Consider the following 18610-nt stretch of genomic DNA (forward strand, 5'->3'; position numbering starts at 1 on the left):
GCCGTTCCTCGCCCGGTACCCAGATAGGCACGTAGCTGCGTTGCTGAAGGAGGGGTTTGAGTGTGGTTTCCGGATTCCTTGTGAGTCTGGGGGCCGAACTGAAGGGGTGCGAAATTTGTCCACGGCTTTGGCTCATCCGGACGTGGTGGCGTAGAAGCTTGGTAAAGAGGTGGCGCTGGACCGTATGGCGGGTCCGTTTGAGTCTTTGCCGTTGTCAACTTTGTGCTTGTCTCCTCTGGGACTGGTGCCCAAGAAGGAGAAGAACAAGTTCCGTCTCATTCATCACCTCTCTCATCCGGAGGGGTCGTCGGTGAATGACGGCATCGACCCTGCCCTTTGTGCGGTGTCTTACACCTCTTTTGACGAGGCATTGACGTGGGTGCGGCGGTTTGGGCAGGGGGCTCTGTTGGCCAAAACTGATATTGAAGCTGCGTTCCGGTTGCTCCCCGTGCACCCGGACAGCTTCCACTTGTTGGGTTGTTGTTGGGAGGGACGGTTTTTTGTTGATATGTGCCTCCCGATGGGGTGCTCTATTTCTTGTGCGTATTTTGAGTATTTTAGCACGTTTTTAGAGTGGGCGGTGCGGTCGGAGGCGCAGGTGGGTTCAGTTCTTCACTATTTGGACGACTTTTTGTTTCTGGATCCGGGGGGGTCGGCTTTGTGTGGGGTTTTGCTACAGACTATGGAACGTGTGTCCCGGAGGTTTGGGGTCCCGTTAGCCCCTGACAAGACTGAGGGCCCGGCTACTGAGATTAAGTTTTTGGGGATAGTGATAGATACTGTGACGATGGAGTGCAGGCTGCCGGGTGATAAATTGAGGGAGTTGCGGGAGGCTGTGTCGGGAGCGGTCAGGGTACGGAAGTTGCAGTTGCGAGATTTGCAGTCGCTGTTAGGACGTTTGAACTTTGCCTGCAGGATCATGCCCATGGGGCGTGTGTTTTGTAGGAGGTTGGCGGCTGCCACGGCGGGGGTGAGGCGGCTGCAACATTATGTTCGGTTGTCAGCGGATTTGCGGGCGGATTTATTGATTTGGCAGGAATTTCTAGGGTCTTACAATGGGAGGTCGTTGGTTATGGAGGAGTTGGTGTCCAGTGAAGCACTGAGGTTGTTTACAGATGCTTCTGGTAGTTGTGGGTTTGGGGCTTTTTTCCAGGGGCAGTGGTGTGCCGGGACGTCGCCTCTGGAATGGAGGGAGGCTGGTCTGGTGCGCAACCTAGCGCTGCTTGAGTTGTTCCCGATCCTTGTGGCTGTGGAGATTTGGGGTGCTCGGCTTAGGAACCATAAGATCTGTTTTTGGTGTGATAATTTGGGGGTGGTTCAGGCGGTGAACGCGCAAACTGCGTCTTCTCCGCCTGTGGTGTGCCTGCTGCGCCGGCTGGTACTGCGGGGGCTTGAGTTGAATTCGTGTTTTATTGCTCGCCATGTACTGGGTGTGAAGAATACTACAGCTGATTCTCTTTCTCGCTTTCAGTGGCAGCGGTTCCGGGAGTTGGCTCCGGCGGCGGAAGAGCACGGTTGTTCATGCCCGGCTTGGCTATGGAAGCTGGTCTGAGGGATGCCTTTGCTTTGGTCCGGCGGTCTGTGAGTGAGTCCACCTGGTCAGGGTATGGTAGGTGGTGGCGTGAGTGGGAGGGGTTGCTTTCTGAGGTTGGTGGGGTGGATGGTTCTGGTGGATGGGAGGCGTTAGTGCTTTTTTATGTGGGGTGGTGTTTTGGTGAGCGGGTGTCTCCTTCTGGTTTGAGTCAGCGTCTGACGGCGTTGGCATTTTGGTTTAAAGTTTGGGGGTTGGCGGACGGGACGAAGTCGTTTTTGGTTCGGCATGCAGCGAAGGGTTTCCGGAAGGGGGCTGCGGCGCGGGACACGCGCAGGCCGGTCTCTTTTGCATTGTTGGAACGGTTGGGGTCGTTGTTGGATAAGGTGTGTGTGTCTGCTTACGAAGTGGTGCTGTTTCGTTTGGCATTTTCGCTGGCGTTTTTTGGTGCTTTTAGGGTTTCGGAATTGGTGTCGCCTAGTCGGAAAGTGTCGGGGGGTTTGCAGTGGACGGAGGAGAGTGTAGTGGATTCGGTCTTTGTTTTGTGCGCAGGTCAAAGACGGACCAGTTGGGTAGAGGGTTTTTGGTCCGTTTGGCGGAGCATGGGGAGTCGGCTATGTGTCCGGTGAGGTGTTTCGGGGCTTTTGCGGCTTTGCGGCCGGGGGTTGGTGGTCCATTGCTGCTGCATGTGACTGGTGAGTTCTTGTCGCGGTATCAGTTCATTCAGGTTTTTCGTCGTTGTGTGGTTTTGGCCGGTCGGGAGGCGGGGGAATTTAGCTCGCATTCGTTTTGGATGGGGGCAGCCACTAAGGCTGCCCGGTGGGGGCTGGGGGCTGAGGTGATCAAGCGTATCGGCCGGTGGGAGTCTGGGCGGTTCCAGGTGTATGTCCGGCCTCATTTACTGTAGGTGTTGCGGGGGTGATTGTTTTGTTTGTGGTCTGTTTATTTGTTCCTTTTGTGTCTTACAGATACTGGTCCTTGCTTAATTTGGATTGTGGGTCACTCTTATGTACGGAGGGGTGGCGTGAGGGCTGCGGTGAGGCTGGATGGTCGGCAGCTGGGTTTCCCAAGGGCTGTTGCTCAGGTGCGCTGGTTGGGGCGGGGTGGGCTTTTGTGGTCGGAGCTCCTCCCGTTCGTGCACACTTTTGTGGAGATGGATCGTCCCCCGGACGTGCTTGTTGTGCACGCGGGGGGGAACGACTTGGCTGTGCGTACTTCTCGGTCGCTAATTAGGGATGTGAAGATGGACATGTTGCGGCTGTGGTCGCTTTTCCCTGGACTGGTTGTGGTTTGGTCCGACATCGTGGCCAGGCTGAGGTGGCGACAGGCGCGGTCTGTGCGCTGTGTCAATAGGGCTAGGGCTCGTGTCAACAAAGCGGTGGGTAAATTAGTTGCAGCTAATGGGGGTTTGGTGGTCAGGCATATCGACCTGGAAGTTCCTTCGGTTGACTTGATGGATGGTGATGGGGTTCACCTTAATGGGATAGGTTCCGACATGTGGGCTTTAGACATTAGAGTGGTGGTGGAGCGAGCCGTGGCTTTGTGGAGGGACGGCCGGGTGTAAGGTTTCACACCCGGCCGCCGTGGCTGGAATGAAAGGGGGGACTTGGAGGCATGGCTGGGAAAACGGTGGCAGTGGCCCGGTTATACCGGCCCTGGTGGAGCTGGGATGGAACTCAGCTAGTCGTGGCAGTAGATATCCTCCGAAGGTGGGGCCCTTGGGTCAGGGGGTGAGGCGACTAAGGGCTAAGTAGGAGGGGAATAGGAGTTGGTTGCCTTCAGGTCTCCCCTTCTGCTGGGGGTTGGTGTATCTCAGGGGTTAAAAGGTTTTTGCACTTTACATGATTATTAGGGGTTATGTTATTACCCCTGTGTTTTGTACGATATTTATATTTATATATGAAAAGTTATATATTTTGTTGGTTAAAAGGTTATTAAAATGGTCCGCTGTGGCCTTTACTACCACAATACTGGAGTCGTGTCTTGTTTAGGGGGGGAAGGTGGGGTAGTAGGCCTGCGGATCTATACGATCCCCTAGTCAAGAGAGCCCCTGTATAGGACAGTATGGGAAAGGAAGGGGCACATGACAGGGGGGGTATGAGGAGCAAGTAGGGGTTAACAATAGGTCAGTAGGGAGAGCGGGAAGATGGGGGGGGGGAGGAGAATGCAGGATGATAAGAGAGGACAGGAACCGGAAAGAGGGTCAGTCACTGGTCAGCAGGGAAAGTTGTCCCGCCCGCCCTTTATTGTGCTTTTGGGAGGGGCTTGGTGCTTGTCGCAGCAGCTGGAATGAAAGAGGGGACTTGGAGGCATGGCTGGGAAAACGGTGGCAGTGGCCCGGTTATACCGGCCCTGGTGGAGCTGGGATGGAACTCAGCTAGTCGTGGCAGTAGATATCCTCCGAAGGTGGGGCCCTTGGGTCAGGGGGTGAGGCGACTAAGGGCTAAGTAGGAGGGGAATAGGAGTTGGTTGTCTTCAGGTCTCCCCTTCTGCTGGGGGTTGGTGTATCTCAGGGGTTAAAAGGTTTTTGCACTTTACATGATTATTAGGGGTTATGTTATTACCCCTGTGTTTTGTACGATATTTATATTTATATATGAAAAGTTATATATTTTGTTGGTTAAAAGGTTATTAAAATGGTCCGCTGTGGCCTTTACTACCACAATACTGGAGTCGTGTCTTGTTTAGGGGGGGAAGGTGGGGTAGTAGGCCTGCGAATCTATACGATCCCCTAGTCATGAGAGAAGCCTAGAAGCTGTGTACCTCTTCTGTCAGCATTACACTTGCCTTCAACATAAAGTTGTACTGATCACCAAAAAAAAAAATATATATATACCTGTTTCTCTGTGTGAAGGGAATAAAGAACTTTTGTCTGTACCAAATAGTGTCTCTTGCATTCCAGAGGGGTAGTACCAGACATCATACATGTCTTTACAGGGCCATCATCAGAAATTTTAGGGCCCCATACTCCCAGACCGTCTGGACTCTCATACAATGTAGGGAAAGGGGGCAAAGCCATCGCTAGGTGGTCCATTTTTTGTTTAATTTGGCCCGGAACCTTGAAGGAAGTACCACCAGTACCTGATGTAGGCTCTTTGTATTAGTAGATCATATAGATCAGGGTGCTGAGTTTTGCTATCTATGAAAGAATCAGCGGTTGTTGTTTTTTTTTTGTTGTTTTTTCTCCATAGTCCTCCATGGCCTTTTTTCAGCTTCAATTCCTTCATGTCTGGGAACAATTCAGCTTCTTTAGAGAAAGGGTAATTGCACAAGTTCTTGCCACCCAATAGCTAAGGTGATAAGCTGGCCTTTCCGCTCAAGCCCCACACAGCAGGCACTTTGTTCTTCCAGTACTGGAGTGAAACCCTTGCCAGAGAAAAATATTAGGTATTATTGAGAATGTTTTTTTTTTTTTATAAATCATAGAATATATAGTCAGTGATCCCTCTACTTACAATGGCCTCAACATACAATAGTTTCAACATACGATGGTCTTTTCTGGACCATTGTAACTTGATACCAGACTCCACATACAATGTTACAGACAGTCCAGATCTGTGAAACGTGTCAATGGCCGGAAGAACTGACCAAACAGAATGGACATTTACACCTGTACTACTGAAGTGCGTGCACTGACTGTCTGGTAGTGCCTACCTACAATACAGGGAAGTACTACATGTTCTGTATTCTTTACCTGTGCCACGGTTAGCTGCTCCTTTGGACACTAGGTAAGGGCAGCTCCATTACTTTTTTAGGACATGGTGTACTGTACAGGACCCTGAAGAAGCTCCTGCCCTCAATATAGAGAGAGCACGGAGAAAAAAAGCAGAGATGGCGCTCCATGGTGTAGTAAGTCGAGAATAGGCATTTTTTAGAAAAAATCTAAGCATTCTCACCTTTTTCTGTTGTGCGAGCAGGCACAACATTGTTGCGTACTTTGAATGTATATGTTGGGAGGCAGCCGGCCGTCGGTCCCGCTTAGCAAGCGGTCTGGCCCAGGAGTTCTCCAACTGAAATCTTTTATCCCCCGCTGTGCCCGGGCTGTAAAACTATACATAATAAACTTTCACTTACCTGTCTACGATCCCCCCGATATCGCCGCCCGTGCTCCGGTCCCTGTCAGCTTCCTCTTCCTGCGGGTCGGTGACTTCACTCTGCGCTCAGCCTATCAGCAGCTGCGACGGGACATTGCTGTGGCCGCTGATAGGCTAAGCGCAGAGTGAAGTCACCGACCCGCAGGAAGTGGAAGAGACCGGGACCGGAGAACGGGACGGCGATATTGGAACAACGGGGGATCGTAGGCAGGTAAGTGAAAGTTTATTATGTATAGTTTTACCTCCCGGGCACAGCGGGGGTTAAAAGTTTTAGCTTAGAGAACTCCTTTAAGTTGTACTGCACAAGCCCACCGAGCAGCGGACCTCGGGGCCAAGTGACGTCCCAGCTGACCTCGCAACCCGTACTCCCGCTAAAATTAGACATTTTCTATGTATATAGGAGAGTGTAATGCATACTGTTTGTTATGAACCTGACGAAGAGGGGTGCCCCCTCAAAACGCGTTGTTCTGCACCTGAAATAAAGCCTTAGAACTCCACATCGTATCTGTGTCTACCTCGGGAGTGCGCCAACCTAGCCACCAAGTTGGATTTCCACCGGACATCTGGCTAGCCCTGCCAGGCAACCCAGACTCCATATCAGTACACCACTGTCCTCAATATAGATCAGTCTTTCCCAACCAGGGTGCCACCACCTGTTGCAAAACTACAACTCCCAGCATGCCTGGACAGCCTTCGGCTTTCCAGGCATGCTAGGAGTTGTAGTTTTGCAACCGCTGGAGGCCCCCTGGATGGGAAACACTGACATAGACAGTGATTTACAGCTTCCAGCAGCTCTTTCTTACTTTTATATGTAAGGATTTGCTTTATCTATATTAGTTATCTACTTATTTTTGTTTAATCCTCACTTTTTTCTATTTTGGGATGACATTTTGGGGGATTCAAAACCAATTACCGGTACCAGGTTTCCATACCTTGGTTTCAACCTACAATGGTCATCCTGGAACTCGTTAATATTGTAACTTGAGGGATCACTGTATATGTAAATGTTTGATTACATTTACCCTCTCACCCAACTGTGTCATAATGACACCATTGCTTTACTCATGGATCATAAAAGGTCATTAATGCATTCCCTATAAATATCCTACTCAGATGTTGCCAAGACTCACAATGTACCAATACTTTCATCTTGAAATAAATAAGGAGTTTATGTAATTTGTAAGGGTGTGGAAATGTCTGATGTACAGCATCATAACATATGTAGGAATCCCTCCACCTTTCTTTAGCACACTTTTATAAACGCCATAAAGAAACACACGCTCTAGCTGAACAGCCCAAGTATTAATACTCAATAAAGCCAAACACTAATAAGATGCTAGAAAATCCCATAAAGTTAGACGGACTTCTGCAACGCCTTCTTCTTATATATAAATAGAAAGGTAGAGAAGGAGATAGCATACTTCATTCCCAGACTTAAATCTAGTAAGTTGTGCCTTTTCTCCCATTTCACTCCTTTCTCTTCTCCATCAACATGAAACATACCAGCAACCATTCTTCTTTTGGAGGCCATAAGGGGAGCATCAGCACAGGAGGCCATTCCAAGATGTTCAGCCATGGTTCTACAGCCCATCATGGAGGATCACATCTGTCTCATCATGGAGGTTCCCATTCATCCCATCTTGGAGGTTCCCATTTCTCTCAGCATGGAGGATCCCATTTGATCCATCATGGAAGCTCTCATTTGTCTCACCACTCAGGAGGAGCCCATCATGGAAGCTCACATATGTCCCACCACTCTGGAGGAACCCATCACGGAGGCTCACATATGTCCCACCACTCTGGAGGAACCCATCACGGAGGCTCACATATGTCCCACCACTCAGCAGGAGCCCACCACGGAAACTCACATATGTCCCACCACTCAGGAGGAGCCCACCATGGAAGCTCCCATTTATCCCACAACTCAGGGGGATCCAATTTAACTCATCATGGAAGATTCCATCACATGTCCCATCTAGGAAGCACCCATAAACATGGAAGCTCTCATATGTCCCATAATGTAGGCTCACATAAAAGTCATCATGGAAGTTCACATATATCCCATCATGGAAGCAACCTCAAATCTAAAAGTCACCATAGTGGATCAAGCTGTAAAGCCTTCTCATTTTCCAAGCATCCCTCTAGCAGCCATTATGGAAGCCATAGCCAATATTCACACATGAGCAGCTCAGGCCATGGTGGTTGGAAGAACGATGGTCTGCTTAGTATCAATGAAAAACAAACCATGCAGATATTGAACGAACGCTTATCTTCCTATTTGGACAAAGTGAGTGCCCTTGAACAGGAGAATGCCCAACTGGAACGCAAGATCTGTGAGTGGTATGCCAACAATGCCCCCAGCTCTCTTCCTGACTCTAGTCAGTACTTCAGAATCATCTCAGAACTCCAGAACCAGGTAGAACATTTTTTTTATAACAATATTTTTTATATTACTGAACACCATAACTAAAAAAAAAAAACTTTTATTAAATCTACAATTATAAAATGTATAATTTATAATATTCTAACATAATCTAAACTGAGACTTTCAATGTATATTACAGATCGAAGGAGCTACCTTAGAAAATGCAAGGATCATTCTTCAGATTGACAATGCTAGATTGGCTGCTGATGACTTCCGTGACAAGTATATTCCCCTTTTCTTGTATCTTTCTGTATATTAAAGCAACATTAAAGTGGGTTATACCTAGTACAGTGCCAACAGGGGCGGTGCATGAGTTCTTTCTATTGCATTATGCCCCTTTAGGCCCAAAAAAGGGGCTCAAGTATATTACATTGTCGTTCCTTAAAGTGTCCCTCTCGTTTAACAAAACTGTTGACATGCTCCACAGACACGTCAAAAGTTTTGATCTGTCAGTGTGTTTAGACCCTCAGGATCTTTAGAATGAGTGGGGAAAAGTGTGTGACTGAGCACTTCACTCCCCAGATCACTGTCATCTCCATCTATTTGCAGACGTAGAGCCCCTAAAACTTAAAATGAATGTCAACTGGATGAAGATTACAGTGAGGTGGGGAGTGAAGCGCGCATCCTCTTGCTTCTCCACGCTCGTTCTAACAATTTGTGGGGGTCTTCAACATGTCGAAAGATTTTATACCTCAAAAGAACGGCCATATGCCTAAAGTGCAACTGGCTTACCCTAAACACATCTACCATCAAAAATAGACAATTGCATACATATTTTTTGCAAAATGTATCAATCTTTATTGAACATTAAAGGGGTACTCCGGCGCTTAGACATCTTATCTCCTATCCAAAGGATAGGAGATAAGATGCCTGATCGCGGGGGTCCTGCCTATGGCAGGGGGTGTGACAGCCTGTTTAAGTGGTAATCCCTCAAGTATAATTGGTCCTAAGTTCCATGTTGTCTAATATGGATTGAACCACGCCATTATGTGATGTTTTTTCTCAATAGTTATATATATATATATATATATATATATATATATATATATGTGTGTGTATTACCATACTTTTTGGACTGTGCTGATTCTCCATAGTACTATTTCATCTCTCTTCTGTTGATGCCATTTTGCATAAAATATGTCTAAAATTGGCTTTTTTGATGGTAGATGTCAAAAGATTTGTTTAAAGACAGGAACACTTTAAGTGTTCATTTGAGCACATTGTTTAGACTGTAGCTTTTTGGAAATGATCTTCTGACTAGTAAAATGTGCATAAGACAAAATGTTATAAAAGGGGAAATGGAAAGAGTCAAGTTTCCTTTTAGGAAAAGTAGATGTCATAGAAAGACGTAGCCTACTCATGCTCCCTACAATGAACACTTTTCTCTTCTTTAGTTTGTTGGCTGCAGTAAATAAATGTCTCTCATGTACTCCCCAGGTATGCGATGGAGCTCAGCATGCGCAACAATGCTGAATCTGATGTGAATGCCCTACGAAGGGTCCTTGAAGGACTTAACCGAGACAACTGTGATCTCCAGACGCAAGTTCAAAACCTCCAAGAAGAATTACAGGAGATGAAAAGAAATCACGCGGAGGTACTATAGCTGTATTAAAGGAAATCTGTCACCAGTGTCAACTGCACTAACCTGTTGGTACCGATAGGTAGTGTAGGTGACACTGATGACAATGGTACTTAACTTGTCCCGTTCCATGCAGGGGATCTCTGGTAGTCTCCTCCGTTAACTTCAGCTCTGGCCTGGCTTGGGGCACGGGCGGAGCTTAGTGACATCACCGCTGCTGTTCTCTAGCAGCGAGACCCAGCAGAGGTGACATTACTCAGCTCCGCCCATGCCCCAAGCCGCTGCTGCTCTATGGTGGCTCCCCCTGCTGGAGAATAGCAGCGGTGATGTCACTAAGCTCCGCCCGTGCCCCAAGCCGGAAGTTAACGGAGGAGATTACCGGAGATCCCCTGCACGGAACAGGACAAGGTAAGTACCATTGTCATCAGTGTCACCTGCACTACCTGTCGGTACTGACAGATTAGTGCAGGTGACACTGGTGACAAATTTCCTTTAAACTTAGGCAAAATCCATAAAACTGAAGCAAGGCATCTGTTGATGGACCAAGCAGACCCTTATAACAGTGTAAACTTTGTCTTGTACCATAGGAAGTGAACTGTCTTCGGGCTCAACTTGGAGCCAGAATTAATGTTGAATTGAATGCTGCCCCATCTATCGACTTGAACAGATCCCTGTCTGAAATCCGTGATGAATATGAGAATCTGATGGAGAGAAACGTGAGGGATGCAGAGAACATGTTCAGGCAAAGGGTAATGTCCTTCTATGATATACAATATGGAGAGATGGCCGGGTGCAAATGTTATCTCAGCATGATGATCACTCTGACTGCTTAAGATAGCTTGTCCAACCTTAAAGTCCAGTGATACAATACATGTTATGTTATGGGGGGGGGGGGGGGGGGCATTTAAATTTCAGAGTTAAAGGGAACCTGCCACATTTAAAATGCAATACAATCTGTCAGTGTAATGTTATAGTGCAAGGAGGCACAGAAAATGTTTCTTTATAACCTGCAATTTTTACATTTTAAAGGGGTGCTCCGGTGGAAAAAAAAAAACAATTCAAATCCACTGGTGCCAGAAATTTTTACAGATTTGTAAATTACTTTTAGTAAATCATGTTTATTCTTCCAGTACTTATCAGCTGCTGTATACTACAGAGGAAGCTGAGTGTTTTTTTTTCTGTCTGACCACAGTGCTCTCTGCTGACACATCTGTCCATCTCAGGAACTGTCCAAAGCAGGAGAGGCTGGCTGTGGGGATTTGCTCCTACTCTGGACAGTTCTTGATATGGATGAAGGGGTCAGCAGAGAGCACTGTGGTCAGATAGAAAAGAACTTCACAACTTCCTCTGTACTGTACAGCAGCTGATAAGTACTGGTAGGATCATTTACAAATCTGATCAACTCTCTGGAGCCAGTTGATATGGAAAAAAAATTGTTTTCCACCAGTAGGTGGTCTTATCGGTGATTGAAGGTTTTCAAGAGTTATTCTACCCACTGGACCCCTAAGAAAGAGCAGTGATTAACATAAATAAATGGCAAGTTATCCTGAAACTTTCCCCACAAAATTAAATATTAATTTGCTCAGCTCCATCTGCTCTATAACAAGATTCTGTGCAATTTAAAGGGGTTATCCAGGAAACAACTTTATATATATATATATATATATGTATATATATATATATATATATATATATATATATATATATACATATATATACAATATCAACTGGCTCCAGAAAGTTAAACAGATTTGTAAATTACTTCTATTAAAAAATCTTAATCCTTTCAATAATTATCAGCTGCTGAAGTTGAGATGTTCTTTTCTGTCTGGCAACAGTGCTCTCTGCTGACATCTCTGCTTGTCTCGGGAACTGCACACAGTAGAAGAGGTTTGCTATGGGGATTTACTTCTACTCTGGACAGTTCCCGAGACAGGTGTCATCAGAGAGCACTTAGACAGAAAAGAACAACTCAACTTCAGCAGCTCAGAAGTACTGAAAGGATTAATATTGTTTAATAGAATTCCTTTACAAATCTGCTTAATTTTCTGGAGCCAGTTGATATATAAAAAAAAAAGTTTTTTCCTGGATAACCCTTTTAATTACAAGTGATGTGTTCCCTTTAAATGTTGTAATCTAGACAATTTTCTAGCCATCACTCAAAGTTGTCAAGCCCGATGTCAAAATTGTGGAGATCTCTATCCTCATACTTTCTAAATTCAGACTTCGAAGCCAAAGGTTAAACTAGTGGATTGGCTTTTTATTTCTTATCATCATGTGCCAAATGGCAATCATGGCCTCCACTGAAACAATTGAGGGCCTCAAAGTATTAAATATCTGTCTATATACGGTAATCCAAACACTTTAATGGAAATTGACATTGGCCCTCATTTACTATTCTAAACCCGACTTGTTTTGTCGGGTTTTTTTGTCTCATCTTTGTCTGCGACATGTCGCAGATATTGTGCGCCAGTCTACGACACGATGCAACATTTTTTCCCGACAGACCCGATGTGGATTCTCCCAAACCCGAAAAAGGGGGTTTAACCCGACATTTCTGAGCTTTCTCACGTATTTATAAAGGTTTCCAACCCAAATTTGTTCAATTGTTGTGGATTTTTTCCCGACAACTCAGAGGAGTTGGAAACCAAGCCAAAAAGACTCACATGCGACAAACAGGATGCGACATAATAATAAATACCAGGGAAAAAAGCAGTCGGGTAAGAAAGCAACATTGGCCCTCATTTACTTAGAAAATCGGGCTGTAAGTCTATGTTGCTTTCTTACCCGACTGCTTTTTCCCCTGGTATTTATTATTATGTCGCATCCTGTTTGTCGCACGTGGGTTTTGTTGGTTTTGGTTTCCAACTCCTCTGAGCTGTCGGGAAAAAATCCACAACAATTGAAGAAATTTGGGTTGGAAACCTTTATAAATACGTGGGAAAGCTCAGAAATGTCGGGTTACGCCCCTTTTTCGGGTTTGGGAGAATCCACATCAGGTCCGTCGGGAAAAAATGTCGCATTGTGTCGCAGACCGGCGCACGATGTCTGCGACATGTCGCAGACAAAGATGCAACAAAAAAACCCGACAAAACAAGTCTAGTTTAGAATAGTAAATCAAGTCTTGTTTAGAATAGTAAATGAGGGCCAAAGACTTACAACCCGATTTTCTAAGTAAATGAGGGCCATTGTCTATAATTGTTTTTATAGATTGAAGAGTTGAACCGTCAAGTGGCTTCCGGTTCCGAACAGCTACAATCTGTTCAAACTGAGGTCATTGAACTGAAACGCACCGTTCAGACTCTGGAGATTGAACTGGAGAGCCAACTAAGCATGGTAAGGACAATTTATGGATTTATTTAAATTAGGCTTAAAGGGGTACTCCGCTGCTAGACATCTTATCCCCTAATGCTGGGTTCCTGTGGATGTCACGACCACACCCCCTTGTGATGTCATGAAGCACCCCCTCCATTCATGTCTAAGGGAGGGGGCGTGTCGGCAGACACGCCCCCTCCCATAGGCATGAATGGAGGAGATGTGATGTGACATTCCATGGGGGGTGGCCGAGATGTCCCAATCATGGCCTCCGGCTCCAAGCATTTTGAACAAAACCTTCAAGAGTACCCCTTAAACCACAACCAATTATATTTTTTAACTTAATTTATGTTTGTTTTACTATCTTTACATAAGACATCAGCCTTGGAATCCACTTTGGCAGAGACTCAGGCTACCTATGGCAACCAAATTGACCAGCTACAAGCAATGATCAACAATGTGGAGTGTCAGCTGGCACAAATCAGGTCCGATCTGGAACGTCAGAATTACGAGTACAAAATCCTTATGGACCAGAAGACCCACCTGGAGATGGAAATCGCCACTTACAAACGCCTTCTAGATGGGCATGATATCCAGTATGTATATCATTAAAGTATACAAATGTTACTCATTTTAGTAATTTTAGACATTTTGGACAATCATTTTAAGATTAGCTGATCATGTATAGTCCTGCTGTTTGGATCTTAAAGGGGTTATCCAGGAAAAAAATTTTTTTTTATATATATATCAACTGGCTCCAGAAAGTTAAACAGATTTGTAAATTACTTCTATTAAAAAATCTTAATCCTTTCAGTACTTATGAGCATCTGAAGTTAAAGTTATTCTTTTCTAAGTGCTCTCTGATGACACCTGTCTAGGGAACTGCCCAGTTTAGAAGCAAATCCCCATAGCAAACTTCCTCTAAAATGGGCGGTTCCCGAGACACGTGTCATCAGAGAGCATTTAGACAGAAAAGCACAACCTTAACTTCAGAAGCTCATAAGTACTGAAAGGATTAAGATTTTTTAATAGAAGTAATTTAAAAATCTGAATTCGAGTAGAATACAGACATAGCGCACATCTACAATCTTGTATAATGATCTGATTGCTTCTCAGCACAATATCAAAAACTAACAGGTTGTTATTATACATTTTTGATCAAAAAGTACAAGCCCACTCGCCACGATAGATGTAGATGTGCGCTATGTCTGTATTCTACTCAAATTGTAAATTATTCCTATTAACATATTGTAATAATTCCGGTACTTATCAGCTGCTGTATGCTCCAGAGGCAGTTCTTATTTTTTTTTTTTTAGTTTCTTTTCTGTCTGACCACAGTGCTCTCTGCTGACACCTCTGTCCATGGCAGGAACTGTCCAGAGCAGGAGAGATTTGCTATGAGGATTTGCTCCTACTCTGGACAGTTCCTGATATGGACAGAGGTGTCAGCAGAGAGCACTGTGGTCAGACTGGAAAGAAATTGAAAAAGAAAAGAACTTCCCGTGGAGCATACAGCAGCTGATAAGTACTGGAAGGATTAAGATCTTTAAATAGAAGCAATTTACAAATCTGTTTAACTCTCTGGCACCAGTTCATTTTAAAAAATATTGTTTTCCACCGGAGTACCCCTTTAAGTTGAATCTGCCACAATGATTTACCCCCACAAACTGATGTTATGGCTGGATAGATGATTGCACACTGAATTTGAATATATCTTAGTTCTCACTGGCAGCCCCCCCCCACACAAACCCTGCAAAATGATGCTATCATATGGTTGATTTGCTGGTAGGAAGCTTTATCAGTTGCAGCAACTAAAAAAATTAAAGTGACGGAGCACTCACACTTCGACTTCTATCCGGAGGCTGAAGATTATCGTTCAGTCCCGATATTCCATGGCGGGAAGGCGAAGGTGTAACGAGGGGAGCCTCAGACGCGGGCGTCTGAGGCTTCCCTCATTACACCTTTGCCTCCCTGCCATGGAATATCGGGACTGAACGATAATCTTCAGCCTCCGGATAGAAGTCGAAGTGTGAGTGCTCCGTCACTTTAATTTTTTTTTAGTTGCTGCAGATGTTAATGTTGTAATACATACGTTAGCCCCTCCAGACATCACAGATTCTTCCGAGTTACCTTTCTACCACCGATGCAATAGATGCACCTATAGATAGTACTCTGAAGGTAGAAGTTTATAGGGTGTTGGAAAAGGGTAGCGGACAAGTGCCGTTTTCCTCCTTGGTGAAGTGAGCTTTATCAGTTGCCTATTCCCTGACTTGAGCCATGCTCTGCTTTACTTTTACAGTGTTTCTGAACATCACATGTCAAGTGGACACCATGGTAAGTTATGAATGGATGGATGATTGTAGTAATGAGAATTCCACCAACTTTACAGAACACAACACAATTACATTTTTTCTACCTATCTGCGGTCCGATCCCATAGTTTAAAGGGGTTATCAAGGGAAAACCTTTTTTTTTTATATATATCAACTGGCTCCAGAAAGTTAAACAGATTTGTAAATTACTTCTATTAAAAAAAATCTTAATCCTTTCAGTACTTATGAGCTGCTGAAGTTAAGGTTGTTCCTTTCTGTCTAAGTCCTCTCTGATGACACCTGTCTCGAGAAACGCCCAGTTTAGAAGCAAATCCCCATAGCAAACCTCTTCTAAACTGGGCGGTTCCCGAGACAGGTGTCATCAGAGAGCACTTAGACAGAAAAGAACAACCTTAACTTCAGAAGCTCATAAGTACTGAAAGGATTAAGATTTTTTAATAGAAGTAATTTACAAATCTGTTTAACTTTCTGGAGCCAGTTGATATATATATATATAAAAGTTTTTTCCTGGAATGCCCCTTTAAGCATGTGTTTTCCCACGTTAGATATCTTCCATAAATGCTCCCCCTCTCCTAGGCACCTATCAGGATTCCTGTTTGTGACAAGATATTTAGAAACAAAACTCAGAGGTCGCTGGGATAGGAAATTATGTTATTTGGTGACAAATGCAAATTAGGGGGGTCATCATTTAATGATAAGTAAATCAATTTGGCACAAATCTGAATCAATCTGAGGTTCACCCAAAAAAATAAAAATACATTTTGGTTCTAAATCTAAATTTTTTGTAAACTATTTTGGAATTATTTTGTTCCTGCTCCAGTACATTGAGCGACTCAGAGGTGCACTAGGTTGGGTGCTCTGCACATGGACAAACCTCTCAGTGTACTATGCAGGAACAGGGCCTCCTGGCCTTGACAGGATTCCCTGCTCCTGTACATACTTTGCATTGGCAATCACAGGGTAATTAGGGAACTTTTGATCCAAATCTAAAATAAATCTGATGGTCAGATTCACTGAATTAAACCCGAAACAAATATCTGATTTGCTCATCTCTTCTTTTTTTTTTTTTAAGCAGAGATTCAGTAAAGTTACTGCAATCATGTTTCATCGTATACCCTCTCTATATTAGGGACAAAGTTCTATTCTTCTCCATGGTTAGCGAAGTGCTGGTGATAACCAGCTCTACAAGGGGGCCCCCGGTGGAAAACATTTTATTTTAAATCAACAGCGGCCAGAAAGTTAAACAGATTAGTAAATTATTACTACTTTAAAATCTTAATCATTCCAGTGCTTATAAGCTGCTGTATGCTCCACAGGAAGTTCTTTTCTTTTTTAATTTAATTTCTGTCTGACCACAGTGCTCTCTGCTGACACCTCTGTCCATATCAGGAATTGTCCAGAGCAGGATAGGTTTTATGTGGTGATTTGCTTTTGCCCTGGACATTTCCTGACATGGACAGAGGTGTCAGCAGAGAGCACTGTGGTCACACTGGAAAGAAATTCAAAAAGAAAAGAACTTCCTGTGGAGCATACAGCACGTTTTACGTAATATATCCAAAATAAAAGCTCTTGTATTTGTATAACTATGGTAATATTTCTTGTAAAATAACCCTACCTTTATTTGTTTGCTATTTTTAGGATCTCACCACAAAACAGTCCAACATTCTCCCGAGCATGGCCATGAACCCAAATGCTAATTGTATCAGACCCTTAATGAAGAAATCTGAAGACCAAGTATAAATTATAAAAAAAAAATGCTTAAGAAATGTAATTCTATATCTCTTATATTTCCTCTTTTTCTGTGTATTAGTCATTGGATGTATTAAGCAAGTGATTTTTGGTTCAATGGTTTGTGGGGGACAAACATTTGGCAATATGCTATTGATTACTATAGACATGTTCTATAGGTTTCAAATTAGGAGAAGTATTATTATAAGTCGGATGTGACTCCTTAAGCCGGGATTTTGGGTTGATCAGTGGAAATTTCAAATAATCCAATATATGTTCCTGTTTAACTCATCGAAGTCATTGGCTGGTGTAGAGTATATCCCACCACTAGAGATGCCTTTATTCTAAAACCCATACAAATAGATAGCAATTCATAAAAAACATATGTATATATCTATTAGTGTTTAACCAAAATTTTGGCAGATACTTTCCTCCTCCCCCCCCAAAAAAAATAAAAATAAATAAATAATAAAATGTTGTCAACTTGTTATGTAACCCACCACAGAAAAACCATTGCATTGTAATCCCACATATCCCAGAGATCTAGAATGGTCTCCTACACGGACTCTGTTGTGCGTGTACATGAAAAAAATGTTGGCTCTTGGACTGTATTGTCATTCTTCTATTATACTATGTTTATGTATTTATATAACTGTTTCCAATAAACATTTACCTATCATGATGCAAGCGTCTCAAATGTCTGTATATTTATGCCTGTGATATTAGTGACCGTATGTAACAATGTACCCATAGTTGGGTTTACTGTAAAAAAATGTAAAGGGCTATTCCGGCCATAGACACCTTATCCCCTATCCAAAGGATAGGGGATAAGATGTCTGATTGCAGGGGCCCATCGTCACGCCACCTCCTATAGACATGAATGGAGGGGGCGTGGCGTGATGTCACGCCTCCAGTCCCGGAAATACAGTGGTTTCCAAGACTAGAGCAACAGCCTCGCATAGAATGCGGGGGCTGCACGAAGATTGTGGGGGTCCCTGCGGCGGGCTCCCCCAGCGATCAGACATCTTATCCTTTGGATAGGGGATAATATGTCTATGGATGGAATACCCCTTTAATATTGTAATAAAAAAAAAAAAAGCAGAATTGGCCCACTAGAATTCCAGAGGATATGTTAGACCCGGGCTTTGATGTAATAAGTAATAGGTCTCAAATAACTAGCAAAACAAAATGCCCTTTTGGTTATTACTTTAAAATCAATAACTTGTCATCAGGAACTTTTTTTCTTATAGGTTGATTCCCAAATAAGCCATTATATCAGAGATCTAAAACTCTCGGCCTACAGGGCAATATTTTGCGGCCCTTTACTTAACAGCAAAGTTCAGTGTTAATGCAGCCCACGCCATGGGCGGACTAACAGGTCGGGCACTGGGGGACTCAGACACTGCTAACCCCAGAACACCCCTCCCCCCGGGCCATTAGTTACTCAGGGACCTTTAACAGCATTTGGTAACAGACGTGCCGGATGCAGGCACGTCTGTTACCAGGAAGGAACACAACAGCAACACAGTAGGGCTATAGGAGAACTTGATGGATTCTTGTCTGTTTTCAACCTTATAAACTATGTAACTAAGTAACTATTTCAGTG

General features: G+C 44.2%; 1 protein-coding gene across 1 annotated transcript; it reads left to right on the forward strand.

The window, feature by feature from the left end:
* Positions 1 to 7855: 7855 nt before the first annotated feature.
* Positions 7856 to 17000, forward strand: LOC130296599 (keratin, type I cytoskeletal 14-like). Its single transcript, XM_056548312.1, has 8 exons — positions 7856 to 8041; positions 8190 to 8272; positions 9488 to 9644; positions 10217 to 10378; positions 12840 to 12965; positions 13320 to 13540; positions 15244 to 15278; positions 16915 to 17000. Exons 1-8 carry the CDS (start codon positions 7871 to 7873, stop codon positions 16971 to 16973), a joined length of 1014 nt encoding a protein of 337 aa, XP_056404287.1. The 5' UTR covers positions 7856 to 7870; the 3' UTR covers positions 16974 to 17000.
* The last annotated feature ends 1610 nt before the right edge of the window (positions 17001 to 18610 follow it).

This window comes from Hyla sarda, chromosome 12, assembly GCF_029499605.1.
Source record: "Hyla sarda isolate aHylSar1 chromosome 12, aHylSar1.hap1, whole genome shotgun sequence".
Classification (NCBI taxonomy): Eukaryota; Metazoa; Chordata; class Amphibia; order Anura; family Hylidae; genus Hyla; species Hyla sarda.

Bases quoted from the DNA above. Each gene is read 5' to 3' on its own strand.
- LOC130296599 (XM_056548312.1), top strand. From the start codon at position 7,871: ATGCAGATATTGAACGAACGCTTATCTTCCTATTTGGACAAAGTGAGT. The intron at 8,042-8,189 runs GTAGAACATTTT...TGTATATTACAG, and splicing joins TCTCAGAACTCCAGAACCAG to ATCGAAGGAGCTACCTTAGA. The intron at 15,279-16,914 runs GTAAGTTATGAA...TGCTATTTTTAG, and splicing joins CATGTCAAGTGGACACCATG to GATCTCACCACAAAACAGTC.